We start from the raw sequence: 18,466 nt of genomic DNA on the forward strand, positions 1-18,466 counted from the left end.
TGCTGAACCTGGTTAGCCTGGTAGAGAGAGGCCCAGAGCATTGGCCTCTGCTCCTCCCCAGGCAGTTGGGGAGGTCTGCCTTGGTGCCTGGGCTTCTCTGGAGCAAGCTTTGGCCTGCCTTTCCTTCTGGAGATCCTGCTCAAAATGAGGAGGTTTTGGCACCGAAGGTGGTTGGAAGCGTTGATCACGAGCTTTAACTTCACTTGCTGTTGCAGCTCTCAGCCGTTCTGCACTCTTGTCACTAATGCTGTCCTGGCCCTGTCTCTCTCTCTCTTCCTCCCTTTCTCTTTCCTTCTCTCGTTCTTTTCTCCCCCCTCCCCTCCCTCTCCCCTCTGGCTGGCTGTGAATCAGGACTTCCCTGGGTTAAGTGACGATTATTATGGCACAAAGAACCTGAGTAAGTGGAACTTCACTACACACCCTCCCTCTCCGTTGCTAGCATGCCTGAGACCGGAAGGAAGCTCCCAGGACGCTTGGCATAGATTCAGCTCCCACCAGCCCAGCCTCATCGTTAGTCCCTAGACTGGCCGTCTCCTTCCAAAGAAGGGAACCCTCTCGGCACAGGCTGATGGGTCTTAGGAGCCTCTTCCTAGCAGGGGCTCCCCAGCAGTGCAGTCAGTTGGCCAGGAGAAAGGGCGGCATTGTCTCCAGGCCTTCTTGCAGCCAGGTGCCAGCCAAGGAAAGAAATGGGGCCCGGCTCTTATCGGGAACCCCACCCCCACCTCCCAACCAGGCCACTGAGCTTTTGCCGTGTTTACACTGTGTGTGTGAACTCCTTTTCTCCCCTGCTGCCTCAATGGGGACCCCTCAGTTGGGCAGCCCTGTGGTTTCTTTCCTGTCGTTCGTTTGCTCACTGCTCCCTCCCCTCCTCTCTTCCCTTCTCTGTCGCTTCAGTGGCAGGGTTGTGCTCTTGGGGGACAAAGGGGAGCTGGCCAGGAACAGGGCTGCATGTCCTCCAACCCTGCTTGTGCCTGAGCTGCTCTGGGGCGCCTGCTGCAGAGGGTGATGATTTTGGGGGCTGGGGGGAGCGATCCACGCGTGGCTCCTTCCCGAGTGGAGTGGATCAGCTAGGCTCCCCTCCAAGAATGCACCGAAGCAGGGGGGCCGGGGAGATGGAGTGCTTCGGACTCCTCTCCCGTGTCCCCAGCGCTTGTGGGCCTCCACCCCTGGTATCCCCTGCTGTTGACCTCTGTGCATTAAATCCAGGCCTCTTTCTTTGCTTGCAGAGGGTGTGACATCCAACACCAGTGACAGCGAGAGCAGCTCCAGTAAGTGTCCCCTGTTTGTTCCCACCCGATTTTTCTTCTGGCTTCATCCCATGCTGGGGAAGGGGTGGTGGGGGTGTCAGAGCTGCTGGTGCCTCTGTCTGTTCTGTGGGCCGGTGGCTCTTTTCAGTTGGGATTGGAGCATAGCATAAGTCAGCCAGGTAAAAGGGGTTGGTTTCAGGTAGCAGAGACTAAGGCCTGAACAGGATCCTTTCGATTCTATGCCCCCTCCCCCTCCAATTGACTCACACAGGTGACTAAAGTCCAAAAGGGCAGATAAGGGACTTTGGCTCCCATGTGGGATTTCTGTCCTTTGGCCCAGAAGCCCCGTTGAAGCGCCAATGTCTGCCTATCATTTGATCGGATCTACAAACGGGAAGAAGGTTGCTGAACTGTCCCTCCCGGTGTCCCTCACCTTTAGGCCAGCCAGGCTGGGCTGCTATAAATGGGGCTCCCCTCAGAGACGGTTCGCTAAAGGTTTTGCTGAGAGGGAACAATGGCTCCAGTGGAGGGAAACCTTTGCTTCTCCCTGATTGCGAAGGAAAAAACGAAAATGTCAGGGAGGTTTAAGGCCTCAGAAATGAACAGCGTTGCCATTTGGCAGTGAGGTGTGGAGTTGTTGCTGCGTGGCTAACTGATTCTTTCCAATTCTTTCAGAAGGACAAGAGGACACAATTCTGTCGTACGAACCTGTGATGAGGCAAGAAAGTAAGTTGGCAAAAAGGCAGGTCCGCCGTTTTCTTTCTGGAGTGCAGCTTAAGCTCTCATTATTTTTCCTGATTAGCTTTGAACTTCACAGCTGGTCTCCAAAACTCCTCCTCCTTTTTTGGTCTGCCTTTCTAGTTCACTACGCCAGGCCAGTGATTGTTTTGGGGCCCATGAAGGACCGAGTCAACGATGACCTCATCTCAGAATTTCCACACAAGTTTGGATCCTGTGTGCCTCGTAAGCGATGGCTCCCTTGTATTTCTTTTTTGGGTGGGTGAGATTTAAGGGAAAGGTACGCCTTCCCAAGGGATGCGATAGGCCCTGTGCTCCAGATGTTTGGGTGAGAAGAGGATGAATGTTCACATCCATCAATTGGTCCTCTGTTTGCAGCAGGGGTTAAAGACCAGGCTGCAGGGTCAAGGTCAGCCATGCCTGCCGATGCGTAAGAAGGGCACACAGCTTTGGGCCCACAGGTGCCGCTCTCTGAACCGCAGAAAAAAGCCAGTGCATTTCCTTTCAGACACTACCAGGCCACGGCGTGAAAATGAAGTGGACGGACAGGATTACCACTTCGTGGCCTCCCGGGAGCAGATGGAGAAGGACATTCAGGACAGCAAGTTTATCGAAGCTGGGCAGTTCAACGACAATCTCTACGGCACCAGTGTCCAGTCTGTGCGGGCGGTGGCTGAGCGGGTGAGTCCGGCATCATGGGCTGTGCCATCCTTGGGTCAAAATACCACGGGGCCAAGTGGCCGCTCGGGACTTGTGCCATCATTCAGTTCACGCATTACCGGCATAGTGTCCGCTGTCAAACCAGCAGCAGACTCTGCGCCAGGTTTCGGATCAGCTTGTTTTGAAGCTGGGGCTCCTCCTGTTCCATGAGGGAGTTGATGCATCACCCTGATGGCCTTAAATCACCATCTCCTTTAAGCCCTAAAATACTGGAAATAAACCGGCCACCCAGTCAGCCGTTGCCTGATGGCCTGGTCTCTGCTGCTTTGGGTTGTGGTCCTCCTGATGAGTTTGGGGTGGGGGGGAGGGGGGGGCAAAGCTTCTTGAAAGTGCCATGCACAGGCCGCGAGGTTAATGGACGCCCTGCCCTCCTGCAGGGGAAGCACTGCATCCTGGATGTGTCGGGCAATGCGATCAAAAGATTGCAGCAAGCACAGCTGTACCCAGTTGCAGTCTTCATCAAGCCCAAATCCATCGAAGCGCTCATGTGAGTTAACAACACGGAGGTTTTAGCAGTTGGGGTTTTTTTATTTTATTTATTCATCCAATTTTTGCCCCACCCATCTCACTGGCTGAGTGGCTGTGGCTGGTTTATTAGTCAAAACATGAATTCGCTTACCTGGATGCTACCTTTGAGGGCCGTGGACCAGCAGAGGAGACGGACCCCCCAAAGAGGAGGCCAGAAGGTGCAATGACTGCCGTGGGAGGAGCTTGGTGGGAGGCGGGGGCTGCGGGTTTAGTGATGGAGGCGGGTCGTGTCAGACGTTTAGTGATGGATGTGGGGGTGGGGGTGGGGCAGCTCCTGGCAAGCAGACCGCGGTCGTCTCAGTGATGGAGTTTTTTATCCACGTAGTGCATCCAACTCTCCCTTCAGGCTTTTTGATTGACAGGACCGTTCTTGGGCTGCAGGTGGATTTAAAATCTACTTGGGGATACCTTTCCCTGCACTCGGCTCCAAGAATTGCCAGTCTTGGGTTTCTATGTGTCGTCCACACCATCCATCGGCCATGAACTTTCTCCCAGGGCCACACCTGTCTCTTCAGGTGGAGTTGAGATGCCGACATGCTCTCGCGACCCAGGAGTCCCTCAGGAAGCTGAGGAAAAGTCCGATTTCGGACAGTGGCAGAAGCAGGGAAGTTCCGGGCAGGACCGAGGCTTTTGTCCTGAGGCTGTGGGTTTTTTTTTCCTCCCCCCCCCTCTCCTCCTCCCCCCGGGGCCTGCAGGGAGATGAACCGGAGGCAGACGTATGAGCAGGCCAACAAGGTCTTTGACAAAGCCATGAAAATGGAGCAGGAGTTTGGAGAGTACTTCACAGGTGAGAGTTCTCCTGGGTTGTGAGCTTGTGGTGGGAACTCCCCCCCCCCCTCCGTGGCTGCCTGCTTCACCACAGGAATGGGGAGGAGTGTGCAGAACAGGTTTCCCTATGGATAAAAACAGGGGCCGTAACGCAGGATCGGCTTAGTTGCTCGCAGCTTCTAAGGAGGTGGTGGGGGAAGGAAAGTATTTAACCGCTTCTGTTTTACTTCCGCAGCCATTGTACAAGGAGACTCCCTGGAAGAGATTTACAGTAAAATCAAACAGATCATAGAGGACCAATCTGGGCATTATATCTGGATCCCATCCTCTGAGAAACTGTGATGCCCCCCTCCCTTCAATCAACCCACTAGGAGATCAGCGACCCTTCCCCCGTCCTCTGCCCCAGAGGGGGAGCGAGGAGGCCACCCCGTCCCTTTTCTAGATGGTTGACAATTGCGTTTTCTAGTCCTGTTTTTCTTTTCCTTGGGATGGGCCAGTCTCCTTCATCAAGTGACTGTCCCCGCCATTCCTGCATGGACTATCCTGCTGCTCCCCTAGAAATGGGGACAAAACCCTATTTGAGAGTTTTCTGTGTTTTTAATTAAGAAAATACGTCAACTGTTGAAGTCGGAAAGCAAGGCAGGAGGTGGCAGTGGACAAGGAACCTCAAGAGCCACCGACGCGACACGTGGACATTTCTTGCCCCCCTCGGTAGAGTGGAGACTGGCAGCCTGTCAACTTCACCAAGAAGAAAAGGCAACAGAATGCTTTTATTTATCTAGATATGTAATTTTATATATATAATATATGCTCTGAATATATACATATATATATGACTAGAGAATGTTCTGAATATAGTCATATATATATATATATATATATATGTACACACACACACGCACGCACGCACACACGAGACTAGAGAATCCGAGGAGGCTGCTGGAATGTTCTTTGCTAGCGAAAGAATTGCCGCCCTGCCTCAGCCATTGGGACAGAAACCGCTGTGGAAGTGGAGTTCATGGTACGGAGCGTTTTGTGGTTCTTCCAAAGCCGATTCCTGCGTTTGGAAAGAGAGAAGCCAGCCCTCTGGGGCAGACAGAGGGCCCAGAGCCACATAACAAGGGACAACAATTGATTTGAGCACGCAAAAGCAAAAAGATAACGCTACATATTAACTGCACATTGTTTTTACGTCACCTGATGTGTTTGCATGAGAGGTTTTTTTAAGCTGCTGTTAAACCAAAATCATGTTTGTGTTGGTGTGTTGGCTTTTCATTATTCCAAGCTTTTTGATTTTAATAATGAACTGAACGGGTATACAATCCAGTTTTTTTAACTTATTTTTTAAGATTGTTCCATTGTAAATAGTTTCCAGACCCAACCTACAGACCCTGCGGAATGAGCACAGCGGTGGCTGTTCTGGGTTGCAGTCGGGTCACCGGGAGAGACTCGACTCCGTCCCACCGACTCGTTCTGTGGGGGAGCCTGGCGTGGTTCCGTGCAGTGGGAAGCTGGATGCAGCAGGCGGCGTGAAGAGAAGCTTGTGCCTTGGAGGGTCACTCTTTCAACCATGTTTTCAGTGGAAAATTGACTCAAGAACCTGGGAAGTTCTTATTCTAGCAGAATTGTGCCAAATTCTGGTTGCAACACTTGAAGCCCTTCCTGACCAAGCTAATCCTTAGAGGCTCCATGAAGAATCGCACCTTCCGTCTTTTTCTGTGCTTCTACATGACCCTCGTTGCAGAGACGGACCCCGGCCATTCCTTGCTGCCACCATCCGCTTGCAATTCTTCAGGATAGCAAAGGGCAAGTGCAATTGAGAATGCGCTCCCCGTGTGGCACAGACTGTTAGTCTTCCGTGGACTGCGGCTAGCTGCTAATGGGAAGCTTTGGTTTGTGGTCATGTCAGTGTGTAGACTGTAGGTGCAAAAAAAAGGTTTGTTTGTTTTTCTATTGCCGAACAAGAGAGTAAGTTGGATTGGTGGAAGTTGTGGGTGGAGTGTCTGAGCGTTGCTAGATGGGCGCAAGCCGTCGCCCGTGGGCCAGAGGAGAAGATTTGCCCACTTTTCGCCATCTTGCCCCAATCTCAAGTTTGAAAGGGACGATTGTACACATCTCGTTTCCATGGAGCGAGAGCCACGGCTGGTACGGGAGGAGAGATCCGAGTTGTCCTGGTCCCAATCCTCCGGGTGGGACGAGGCCTCGGCTTGTAGCCGGTTGACGCTGTCCGCTCCATAGCTGGTAGGTAGCTATATCATTCATTGTGTGATTTGTGCACGGCCTTCATTGTTAAACATGGGTGAAAACTGTCATCTTGCGGAGAATCATTCTGGTAAGCGAGAAGCCATTCCCACATCAGCTGTGTTGCAAGAAACGTCAAGTGGAACTTTGGAAGGACCAGAGCGGGAGGAAGCGGCTGTCGGGTACGAGAATCCCTGGTGGTGGAAGACTTTGGGAGAGGCCACCCCCGACTTCCTCTGCTCAGCTGGTGTTTGCAAGACATGTTCTGAAGAACCGGACTATGCATAAATAGAAACAGCGCTCGAGGTGGCTCGTCTCCGATGACTTTTATTTTGTAATAGCCGGTCACTGTCTTCTAGGCTCATGGAGGAAGCCTGCCTCCTCCGTGGCATAGCTGAAAGTATCCAATCATGACACTAGTTGGTTTACCAGTGTTTCTTCCAAGGAGACATATATTTTTAATAAACGAACATTGCAATGAGCTAATCCGCCTCTGTTTTCTTGGGAGGGCCTTGGCTTTGTGGGTGGGAAGGGGGCAAAACAACCCTGTAGAGCTTCACGGGCCAGAAATAATCCGAAGCTGACGCTTCCATCCTCCTCCTCCTCTACATGTGACCACCACAGGACCTTTCATGAGTGCTCTAGAATCCTCTTTTAAAGCTATTTTGCTGGATTCTTTTGATTGTTTGTTTCTACCTTTCGTGGAGTCTCAAGCCAGTCGCTACACAGTGACTCTAGTACTTGCAGAATTAGAGGTCACAGTCACATAGCATGGCTATACCTGCAGGTGTGTGCACAACTCAGTAAACAGCTACCTACTACTAATAGTAATGTAGTAGTCTCTGGATGCTTGATGAACCGCCTTCATTGCTGTGTTCGTGAGATTAAGAGTTGGGCATATGTGGTACACGAGAAAAGGAGCTGAACTGTAGAACCGAACTTAAATTCTGCTCCATTTGTTAGGGTGAATCGCTTGTGGAAGCAGCCTTGAGCTTCTAGGAAAAAATTGGCAGCACAAATGTATAATTACAAAAAATACATAAGGGAAGACAAATGCATTTGTAAACAATTACAACTCCTTTATTCAACTTCATGTTTGTGAGGTATCCTCCACGGAATACAATCCCGCCTACATGCAGCAGCCAGCTCCAGCCCAGCGCAGGGCAACTGGTGGGGCCCAGGGTCCCCCTCACTCTTCTTTGGAACGGAGTCTCTTTGCTTTGTCCAGTTTGTCCAGCACCTCACCGTAAACACCAATCATCTGTGGACAAAGGTCACCCCGGATCCTTGAACAAAAGGGCACGATGGTCTGTGGAGGTCTGTGCAGCTCAGCCCTTCCATTAGCTGAAGCAGCCAGGAGAACTGGGGGAAGCAACAGGCACAAGGACTGTGAAATGCTGCCTCTTGTGCCTGCAGTTGCTCAGACTCCTTTCCGGGGGGTGCTTAGGAGGCGGCTGCCTCGGCTCTTGGGAAAGGACGATGGCTGTTTTAGTTGCAGACTGAGGCATTTCCAGCCCTGAAACACATTTTTGGAAATCCCCTACTCCCCACTTGATATTAAATCTCAGCAAGCAGTTCCCTCCCCCAGTCACGTATGGTAAATTGCTGTGTTTGTCCTCCTTTACGATGGGCCATTTCAAAGGGTGTGATTAAGCCCTCTACTCGTGTGCCCACCCACCCACCCTCACCTGGTTCTCGTAGCTGTCCTTCAAAGTCGTCCCCAGGTAGGCCAAGAACCGCATTCCTAGGCCACACCATTGCTCTGCCTCCTTATATTTTCCAGCACAGTACTGGTATATTCCTGTGTTCCAAGCTCTAGTCATAAGCCAGATTACCTCCACCTCTGGATAACTGGCCTGTAGCACCTGCTAACATTCAAACGAACGTATCACAGATTTTAGCCCAAGCTTAGTTTTAACGAAACCAAGAAGGGCAAAAACACAGCTGTATTTTGCTTTAACGCTGCTGGGTATGCGACCCCCCCCCGCACACACAAGCTGCCCCATTTAGCTGGACAGAAGTGGGCCCCACCGAGAGGATGCTGTTCCCATCCACCTGAGCCTGCAATGTTAACAAGGGAAGCCAGGCGAATATTCTGTCTTATCAAGATGCCCGTTGGCAGACTTTCAAGATTCCTGTCACCAAAAGAAGCATTGCGTGATACTAACTGTGTTGTCCAACAGGGTCAGGACATCTTCGAAACAGGCCCAGGCCTCCTCCAGCACACAAAGATCTGCCTCAATGGGGCCGGAGGGCAGGGAAAGGTGGACCAAGCTGTGCAGGCATTTGCTGAGTATGAAATACAATAGGAAGACAGGCCTGAGGGAGGTAAGCACCTGTGAAGTACCTTCTTCCCACCTGCTTTGCAAGGCACGCAAACCTCTTGCTGGGACACCCCTGTCCAGCCCTCCCCTCAACTCCCGGGACCTTCATCAACCGGGAAGGAAAAAGCAGGTGTTCCCTTCCAAGTTTTCAGAAAGAAGCAACCTTTAAGGTCCTGAGTGAGGGATGCATCCCTAGACCCCCTTTTTTTTTCCCTCGCAAGGAAATAGTCAGAATTTTACCCACGACAGCCATCCTCTCCCTAAGCCTGTCCTCCACCCACGCAGCCAGGATCGACGCTCCTTACGGCCCAGCTGCTTACCTGTAGGCGATTGTATCAATCGATTCATCTTTCCTGAGGAGCGTCAAGATCCTCCTGAGAGCCCTCTTGCACACGGAGGGATAGTAAGCGGGAGATTCCAGGGCCAGGGCTTGAGGAAGAAGTCACGAGAGAAAGAGACACCTTTCAAGGCACTGGGTGCACCGGCCCTTGATAATACCGCAGGGCAGCTGCTCAGAGGAACAGGCTCCAAGCACAATATCGATGGGGTGGGGGGGAAGAGGGGCGGGGGGTTAATCCCAGAAGCTTCAACTCCGCTTTTTCTGTGGCTTCCCTGCCTCAGACTCATGGAAGCAGCAGTTGCCCTTTGAAGCAGCAGCTGCCTTGAAATGCAAGATTCCCCCCCCCCCCTCCCAGGAAGGATGGTGGGAGCAGCAGGCCTGGCTCTTACAAGCGATGGTTTGCAGAGTCTTGATCTCCACCTGTGGAAGTGCCAGCACTTCGTCCAGCAGCCTGGGCACTTCGGGAGAATTCAGCTTGGCGCTGGCTTCAAATTCATAAAGCTGTAATATTGTATCTGTGGGGTCCTTGGGGAAATCGCCTGCGGAGCAGAAAACAAGCCCCATTTTAGTAGCTCATGGGGTATGACCGGGAACGGGGGCAAAACAACCCCGCCAGTCCATACAGTTTCAGCACAGAGAAGAGGAATTCAGGTAGGAGAGGGGCATTTCCCAGGCTATGAAGCCATGAGAGCGGACGATGCTACCTGGATTCCACTAAAAGATCAGGAGATGTCTCAATTCCACAGCTTCACTAAGCTTGGAAGGAGGCTTCAGGCTCACTTCTCAGTTGACACGGAAGTTCAGGGCTCGGATAACTCCACCATCTGCTCTGAAAGGGCTGCAGTCTTCCTTGAAAGGGTTCAAGGTGACTCTTGCCTGAAACAGGCCTGTGCTCCTGACAGATTTCAGCCCCAGAGCAAATAACATCCTACTGCCATCGATAAGTAAGGCAAACAGGTTTCACCATTAATTTATTTTGGAACCGTAGGAATTCCAGCTCACCTGTCTGCTTCAAGACTTTCCAGATTGCTCTGCAGGACTGGATGTACTCGAGGGCCTGGGTCAGCAGTTCAGCCTGCTTTGGAAGCCAACAGAATGTCAGGTAAACCACACGTGAGAACATCACCATGTTTGTTGGGAGTGTCAGAGAGGATGCATTTCCTGAATTTTTTTGCATACGTAAACTTATCTATTGATTATCAATGCCTGAAGATATATATATATCTCCAGGCATTCTCTAAGGAAGCACAAAAGGGTAGAATGAATACAGGTTTATGATATAAAATGTGAAGCGCTGGGAAGAATAATTCAAGTATCACACATTATTCCGAAGACCATCAGTCATTTCTATAGAACAATTAACCAGAAATGAAAGGAGGCCCTTCCTGAATTTCCATGAGGAAATTAGTCCTCAAATACAAAAGTTAACCTTTGAATTCCTTTCAAGTTCTACCTCCTCAGCAGGAAGCACATTGCTTCGGCTTATGTCCAGATCCACCGCAGCAGCCATGAGCAGGCACGTTCTCTGAGCGAGCAGGACAGCTTTATCAAGAGGACAAAACTGGGAGAACTAGAGCAAAAGGCATCAGGGAAACCATAATTAGTTCCTGGACTCAAATCAGTTGTTGCTGGCTGGCTACTCATCGGCCGGCCAGTAACAAGACATGAATACGAAGGTAAATCTCACAGGTAACGGAGCAGGGCTCCTTTCAAGAAGAGCTTTGCAGAAGGAACCCCCACATTTGCAACCGCAAAGACATGGGGGAGCATTGCGGGAGAAGCGCATACCTTGAAGGATATTATAAAGAAATCTCTCATCACTTTTAAGCAGCCCTCACATCGCACAGCCAAGTTCCAAGCTCATAAAGCAAATAAAATAGAATAGTCAGATTTAGCAGCATCACCAACAGCAGTTAACAACAATTCTGCTTAAGACAAAGCTTTTTCTCTTCTGATGGGCTTAAAAAAAGTCACGGATTATTTCTGTACGGAGATTACATGGGGATTCCTATTATTCTGAAAGAATACCTCTGCTTTTTAAAGACCCTCTTTCTTCAATCCACAAGGATACATTCCTCAGCTCCCCTTCTTGGAATGTACGAGACAAAACGGCCATGTGAACAAGCTTTCTTGAACACCTGACCGAAGGTGTTGAGCGCTGACAAGTGCAAGGAAACTCAATTCCTTGCGCTCAGATCGCTCTTCCTTGTTTTGGATTACAGGCCACACCCCGAGGAGGGTTGTGTCTGTGCATGAATGCAGAAGGGGGGGGGGCGAGGCAGATGGCATCATTTTGCACAGAAGGGAATGCATGCATCCCTGATGTAAGTCTCCCCTGCCAAAGCATTTCACTCCATACTTTCTGTTTTGGAACCATGGCGATGATGTAGGGTGAGAGGGGGAGCGGGGTCCGTGTTGTGGCCTACCTATCTTTCTAAACCACTGAGCTTCACTGGCCCTGATCTCCAGCAACTCCTTTTCCTCTTTGTGCAGCTCATCAAGTCTACGGTGAGCTGGAAGAGAATGTTAGCAACAAATATGAATTTAGGAATTTATATATTCTGACTGTGACTTTATAAAGCAGTTAAAGATCTGTCAGGGTACCAAAGAGAGGACATTCCCCACTGCAGCTCTCGCTCTGGACTTAGTAAACGGACACAAAGATCTGGCTAGTTTTAATACCTGCTGTCAAGTATGATAGGAGTGTCTCCATATCTTTAATCCTAAAATTAAAAAAATGGGAGTTATTTAACATTTTTAAATGATATTAGGGAGGAAAATATATTCTCTGAAAAAAACAGCAGGTGAAATAAACAAAGAGTAACACTGCTCTTCTATGAGGAAACAGAAATATGATTACAGGAAGGAAGAACCAGCACTGGTGACAAGAGGGTGAAAAAGAAACTCTAAATCTAGGTTCAGTACTACATTATTGACAGTTCCAAGATAACCACGGCTAAACATTTATATCCTCCTACACAGTTCAAGTCGCTATTTAACTTTTCCGACTAACACCTTATCAAAAACAGAATATCCACAATTACTAGAAATGTAACTCACATCTCTTCTTCAGATGTTACTTTCGACAATATAAGTCGAATCAAACACCTGCAAAAAAAGCCAATTATACCACGTGATGTTTAGCAATCACATAATTTAAAACATCCACCTTCTTTCAAGAGTGACACACTTTATTTTTATCATTGTTACTAACTGTAGAGGCCGGCTGCTCCTTTGCTGAATCACTCCAGGACTAAAAATGCACATCTAGCGTTGAACAAAGACGGCAAAACTTTGAATAATAATTTGGTATAGATGGATTCAAATTCAGAACTAATTTAAGAGATACTGAATGAATCTGAAACAAGATTTCAAGTAAAGCAAATCCTTCCCAGATATAAAATGAGGGCATTTTAAGGAAACGTAAAAAAGGACCGAAGTCTTTATATTTTGACAGCAAATTATGAAACAAACAGCATTTATATATGCTACTCACTTTACTGCTGTAAGCGCTTGCAGGCAATCCTCCAAGTGTTGAGATAAATACCCCAAGGCTTTAATAGCCATGACCTGTTGATCATTCTGAAGGGAAAATACCATAATTAGCAATATAAATATGAAAAATATAACTTCAGTGTGATCTTGTTCTACCTGAACATAATAAACGTCATATTTTAAACAGTGTAAACATAGTCAGGCTAAAAAACTCAATTCCTATATTTGGGGAATCTCAATTCAAAGCACAAAACTAATGCTGAGAAACCCCATGAGGACTAGAACATTTTCACTCAGCTCCACTGTCTTTCACTAATTCTCTCTCTCTCTCCAGGTGGTCATCGTAAGTATCCAACTGAGGATACAGTATCCAAATTGTGCTTATTTCCCTCTTCCCATCCCTTCCTTGGCTTTTGCTCTTTTTGTAAATTGCCAGCCTCCTGGAGAATGGAATGCTTTGCTTTTACTGACTTTACATAAAATGTTCAATTGAAAAGGACACGTTATAGAGATCCCATCAGACGCGAGGATCCAATCTGTACCTCCAAGGCAAACTGAGCTGCTAAGTTCAGAAGGTTGGCAGCCATAGATCCTTCCGCGAGTGCTTTGCCTTCTGTGAACTCTGCAGCCGATTTCTCCATTGCTACGAAGGCCTCCCAAGCTAAAAGGCAGACAAGAGACATGAACAGCAGCCTTGGCTTGCTCGTTTAAACATGGATGGATTCCTTCAGACCTATTTTGCACACCCTGATAATAGTGATTAGCATCTTTTTGATGACATTAATAAACAACAAGGAGGAAGCAAGATGGATTACCAAAGAGACAATGTGCTACCAAGAAGCATTTCTGTTCTACGTAGAGAGAAGAACAAAATGCCCTAAATTCTGAGATGTGTCCTGGACAGTCAAAGGTTTCTAAATCTGGAACTTTTACATTCTTTCTGCTGATGCCCTTTGTGAAATTTTACACATTCTCTTAAAAGCATAATTCTATGCAGAAAATATCAGTTGTGAATTCCACTTTGTGACAAGAGGTGCTTGTCTGATATATAGAGGGCAAAGGTGGGGACAAACAGATTCTCTTTCTCCTTGCCCTTAAACAGATGGATTACACATTCACTGCCACAGTAAAAACACAAGGGGGTTTACCTTTGAGGGTATTTTTCTCTAAGACTGCTATTTTATAAACATAGAAGTGAGTGAAGATGCTGTTTGGGTCATATCTTTCTGCCTTCTTTACAGCCTCATTAGCCTTTAGGTAAAGAGAATCAGCTCAGTTAGTGACAACAATAGCCAGATAACTAGTTAATAATAGGTATATTATTAGTAACCATTGAATACTAACATTTCTGCAATAAAAGATGTATATTATGTTATATTATAATCAAGTCATATTATATCAAACAATTACTGTAATAGATCCCAAATGAAGCAACAGAGTAACTCTCGCACTGTCAGATCGATACGTTCACACAATAGCTTCTCTTTTTCATTTTTAAAGTCTTTAAGTTCATCTGGAGCAATAAAAACAATATAAATATATTCTCTGCTGACAAGATGAGATGAGGGTCCCAGAAAAATTGCTTCTGCAGTGATGCTGGCAAAGGAATTGTCACGCCGGGAGCTTTGAAAGAAAAGTTGACTTGGCAAGGCTGCCACTGTCCCCTGGTTCTTCCTAAAACAGCTAAGGGCCATGCAAGCATTCTCCTTTCCTAAGGAGTCTGAAGTGAGGTACAGGTGTGCGCCATCATAGGTGAGCACTGCAAGTGATGGCAGAGACTTCCTGAGACAAACGAGGCAAGACTAGCTGCAATATCTGCCAGAATAGGATATTCCTTTGGGAAGGGACAGCCTTTATGACCTCTGGGTCTTCTGTAGCAGACAACAAGCCTCGGGAGAAAGCCCGTGTTAATGAATTAATATTAACATGCTAATAACCCCAGCAAGGAGCAGATGGATTTGATACACTCCAACATGTCTTCTCTTCCTTGTGAAGATGACTGGCTTCCATTGCAAGTGATGACCAAGGCAAATCATATAAACCTGATGACGATCCTTATCTACAGGTATAAAGGAGAGGCCCTCTTCTCTTGTTCTCCTGTTCATGAAGCTCAGGCCTTCAATATTAAGTAGTAAGAAGACCTCCCTCCCCCCAAACTCTTCCTTCAGCAAGAAACAGCCCCTGATTCCAAGCCATTGCCCAAGATTCCTTCTCTGCCCAGGGAGAAAGTTAAAGAGGGTCCCCGAAGAAAGAGGGCACAAAGAAGAAGGAATACCTCGCCAGGCTCTTTCAGGTGAAGATAGCAAGCAGCCATGTTTCTGTATAGTTTTGCCAGGTTCTGCTGGTCTCTCTCTCCAGATGCATAAAAGCTGAGAGAGTAGTTGTACCACTGAAGGGCTTCAGGATAGCTCTTGGACTAGAGAAAAACAACCAGGTCTTAATGTTAGACGTGCTCTAAGCATGTGCCTATTCAAAGGCAGAGAGGCGGGTTCCTTTCTCAGACCAGGAGAGAAATCCCCAAAGTTTCTCATTCACTATATATTAATTAAAATTAGTTACTATGAACTTAATCAGACATCCCAACCTCAATGCAAAGCAAAGGATAAATCTTCAAGACAGACGATGAACACAACACAAGCCAAATATTTTCACATTAGCCACCTGCATAATTATCTTTGGGAGTTTGGACTATATTAAATGACAGGTAATGAAGACTATCTATTTACTTTATAACATTATCAATAATCTGAAATTGAGGCTCTCGGGTTGCAACTTTAAGGTATTATCTGCATACTTTGAAAAGGATAAACTGACTTTGCTCAGAGGTAGTAAGAGGACAAACCTCGTAACTCTTAGCTGCTCTGTCCCACAAAACAAGGTGTAAACGGTTGAGTATTTCAGGAGGCAGTTGTTTTCCTATGCTGTGTGCTAAGAAGATAAATTTCAGAATTTCACTAATTCTACAAACCTGAAGAATGTCTATATGTCTAACTATATTGAGACCTAAGATCTTGAATGACACCTAGCAATACTAAGCAAGATTTTACCTAAAAGTTCAAAGTACTAAAATTTCCAGTACCACTATTTCAAAAGTGGACTCTTCGAATCATGGTTAAAAGTTGAACAATTTAAAGACAAACTTAATCTTAATTGGTATATAAAGTTACACAACTTTAATCAGCATGAAGTTTATAACTGCTGGATTTCTCAGCTGAAAAGTTCAAGCAAAACAGGTTTTCACATCCTACAAATTGCTTCCAAGTATCTACCCTAGCAGTATAATTAAAAGCTGGACACAGACCTGCAATGGCATCTTCAATCATTCCCTTGGCAAGTGGCTCCTTCCTTCTCTGTAACAGGAGTTCGATCCGAAAGAGAAGGACTCTGCCAGCATCCGGGGATCTTTCAAACAGCTGAGATGCCGAATTCAGAAAGTCAAATCCGACTGCTTCCCTGAATGTACATGAAAAGAAGTTGGGCATTTTGACACCAGGGAAAGCTGAGCGAATTCATATCTTTAATTCTCAGTAACAGAAACCTGATTCCTCGCTATACTGTTCTTCCAGCCATTAAAACACAGATTTCCATATCAAAAGCTTGCTGGAGCGCTCTGACAGGAATCAAAGTGTAGGCATGTGCATAGCACCTACAATGCTGCAATCGTGCTAATTGTAGGCCTTTGGCTGAAAACACTGCTTACCCAAATGAGTCTCTTCAAATCAATCTGAGCATCAAAATGAAGAATTATTCATTTTGTTTCATTCATTTCCCACCTAGCCAATGCACCTGCACCTAATGCCTACCTCCTGCTACTGGGTAACTCTGACACTCTCTATGTCAACTCACTTCCCTTTATTGCAAGATAATAAATCATAATTATAGAAACAAGGTGCAGAAAATTGGAGTTTGTAAAAAAGCCCAAAGAAAATACAATAGGCGGAAGTCCTTAATATTCCTTGAATACTCTTACGATCGACACAGATGCCTAACTATGTCCAGAGGGCCCTTCGGTCTTTATACCTCTCGTGTTCAAGAAGCAACTTTGCAGTCTCCAGACAGATCTCCAGAGAAACCTCATGCTGCAGAAGTTCAGTGACAGCTGGAAAGCAGCAACAACAAGGTTAGCATGTTCACTAAAAGGGGGTATGTGTGGGGGGGGGGGGGGGGAGGTAAAGTGCAAGTACGGTACTTTGTCTTATAAAAGACTGATCAAACAGCCACTGGTCCGAGAGCCCTGGTGGACAGAAAAATGAAGCTCACCGGGATAATTTACTGTGCTATGCAGTAGGAAAATGAATATACCCAATAATCTTTGCTTGTAGAAAGGAGGAAAGGAAGAATTCACATGAGTAAACATGGATGCTGTTTGTAAAACTCTTAAGGGCTCCTGCATTAGTTTAAAGTTCCTTTCTTTTGTTTAGAACCAAAATAATACATCATCATCTTAATTTAAACCTGCACAAGTTAAAGGGGAACTGCTACTGCTACAGACTGAGAAACAGTCCAGTTCAGTTCACCTCCTTTTCTGTTACAACTCAGACATTCTTTAGAGTGGTGAAGTTGTTGGTTTTATATCGAACCAAGAATAATACCTTTTCTAATATCTTCATCCGATGCATCGCTTTTCAGGAGAATTTTAACTTTTAAGTAAAAACCAGCTGGATGCAAATTCTCCTGTAAATTGAAACATCCAAGTTATTATTTGACATTCAAACTCTTTTTTATCAGATTCAGGGTATTTTTAACTAGCTGCTCGGAGAGCACAGCCTATTCACAAAGTTTTCACATAGTATTCTCTGTAATGTAACTTCTAAAACAGGGGGCCGATTCAATTCCTCACACTGTTGGAGGCCCGGACCGGCTGAGTGGGCGTGGCCAATTTAGCAGTCCATTTTGACTTTGTCCTTGCTGTACTTATTCAACCCAACGAATCTATCTACTTAAGACCAGAGGTGGGTTGCTCCCAGTTCAATCTACCTGCTATTGCCAGATTACCAGTTAATAATTATTGTTCTTATTAGATTTGTATCCCTCCCTGCCCCCTTTTAGAAGTTCAGGGTGGTGAACCCAGTACTCTTCCCATTTTTCCTGAGATAGAATTCCACAGGGTAGATTGATTGCCTTGGTTCAAAGACCCCAGGGAACTTCCCTGATGAAGGATGGACTTGAACCACGCAGTTAAACACTAGGTGGAGCTTAATCTTCCATTTGAATGCCTCAAAAGCCTCATATCTAAGAAAATTAAAAAGTTATTTTAACAAATCCCAGAGGTCTCAAACTGTTATTCTCATTTTAAATAGCAAAATATTTTATTCTTTTTTTAAAACATCATTTTAACTTAAAAAAAAAACCTATTAGGACCAACAAAGTACACTGACCTTAATTTTATCAGATGCATAGAAATGAACTGAGATTTGTAATGTATACTATGCATACATAAATACTTCACGATTGTATAGCAGGCACCTGATGAAGGGGACTGCAGCTCACCAAAGCAGATAATTTTAACAAAATTTGTTGGAAAAGGTACTACTAGACTCTTTCTCCCTTTTTGTTGCCACTATAGACTAAGACAGCTTTCCTATATTGCCTTTCTTGGGAGCCATTCTACTGATTGCAAAACTCTTAACAAGAATTAGCCTAGCCCAGAAATCTACCTCACCTCATTAGCCATGATGATAACCTGGAGAGCTTTCTCTTGATATTGTTTATAATCCCACTCCAAATAGACAGTAGCTAATAACCGTAGCACTTTTGCCTATAAATAAAATAAAATAAATATTTACACTCAAAAGGCTGAGAACTGGAGAAGGGCAATAAGGGTCATGTATCAATTAGTTCTCACGCTGAGTGACAAAGATATTCTCCAGTGGATTACAAAAATTGCTCACCTGCATTTCTTTACTAATTGAAGAGTTTTTGTGCATCTTTCCAATTTCATAGCTGAGGCTATTTAATAAAAAGAAAGAAACAGAATGGATTCACTGACCATGGAGGGGAAAAGAAAACCCAGCTGTTAAGTAAAAGCCTACCCTAAAGGTGCATTCACAAAGATGAACTTAAAC

At 46.3% G+C, this 18,466-nt stretch overlaps 2 protein-coding genes across 9 annotated transcripts in view; one reads left to right on the top strand and one right to left on the bottom strand.

Annotated features, from left to right (window-relative positions):
• Positions 1-6,724, top strand: part of DLG3 (discs large MAGUK scaffold protein 3) — a 42,916-nt gene extending 36,192 nt beyond the window's left edge. For 6 of the 8 annotated variants that reach the window (XM_081964052.1, XM_081964050.1, XM_081964053.1 and 3 more), the window contains 7 exons: positions 1,227-1,268; positions 1,923-1,973; positions 2,109-2,210; positions 2,494-2,666; positions 3,083-3,192; positions 3,929-4,020; positions 4,237-6,724. In XM_081964052.1, coding sequence (XP_081820178.1) covers positions 1,227-1,268; positions 1,923-1,973; positions 2,109-2,210; positions 2,494-2,666; positions 3,083-3,192; positions 3,929-4,020; positions 4,237-4,343 — 677 coding nt within the window. In that variant the 3' untranslated portion in view covers positions 4,344-6,724. Of the gene's footprint in view, positions 1-351; positions 398-1,226; positions 1,269-1,922; positions 1,974-2,108; positions 2,211-2,493; positions 2,667-3,082; positions 3,193-3,928; positions 4,021-4,236 lie in introns of all 8 variants that reach the window. The other 2 variants (XM_081964051.1, XM_081964057.1) reach the window with 1 other exon arrangement.
• Positions 6,725-7,323: 599 nt separating this feature from the next.
• Positions 7,324-18,466, bottom strand: part of TEX11 (testis expressed 11) — a 39,569-nt gene continuing 28,426 nt past the window's right edge. Inside the window, exons 10-30 of the mRNA XM_081964374.1 lie at positions 18,293-18,350; positions 18,064-18,159; positions 16,994-17,075; positions 16,422-16,500; positions 15,703-15,854; positions 15,244-15,329; positions 14,677-14,817; positions 13,550-13,652; positions 12,944-13,062; positions 12,403-12,488; positions 11,967-12,014; positions 11,589-11,629; positions 11,333-11,419; positions 10,695-10,765; positions 10,360-10,476; positions 9,909-9,984; positions 9,296-9,445; positions 8,887-8,995; positions 8,411-8,531; positions 7,931-8,107; positions 7,324-7,503 (exon numbers count right to left, since the gene is read on the bottom strand). Coding sequence (XP_081820500.1) covers positions 7,432-7,503; positions 7,931-8,107; positions 8,411-8,531; positions 8,887-8,995; positions 9,296-9,445; positions 9,909-9,984; positions 10,360-10,476; positions 10,695-10,765; positions 11,333-11,419; positions 11,589-11,629; positions 11,967-12,014; positions 12,403-12,488; positions 12,944-13,062; positions 13,550-13,652; positions 14,677-14,817; positions 15,244-15,329; positions 15,703-15,854; positions 16,422-16,500; positions 16,994-17,075; positions 18,064-18,159; positions 18,293-18,350 — 2,071 coding nt within the window. The 3' untranslated portion in view covers positions 7,324-7,431. The remainder of the gene's footprint in view (positions 7,504-7,930; positions 8,108-8,410; positions 8,532-8,886; positions 8,996-9,295; positions 9,446-9,908; positions 9,985-10,359; positions 10,477-10,694; positions 10,766-11,332; positions 11,420-11,588; positions 11,630-11,966; positions 12,015-12,402; positions 12,489-12,943; positions 13,063-13,549; positions 13,653-14,676; positions 14,818-15,243; positions 15,330-15,702; positions 15,855-16,421; positions 16,501-16,993; positions 17,076-18,063; positions 18,160-18,292; positions 18,351-18,466) is intronic.

Source organism: Natrix helvetica (assembly GCF_964273705.1).
Source record: "Natrix helvetica genome assembly, chromosome: 11".
Taxonomy (NCBI): Eukaryota; Metazoa; Chordata; class Lepidosauria; order Squamata; family Natricidae; genus Natrix; species Natrix helvetica.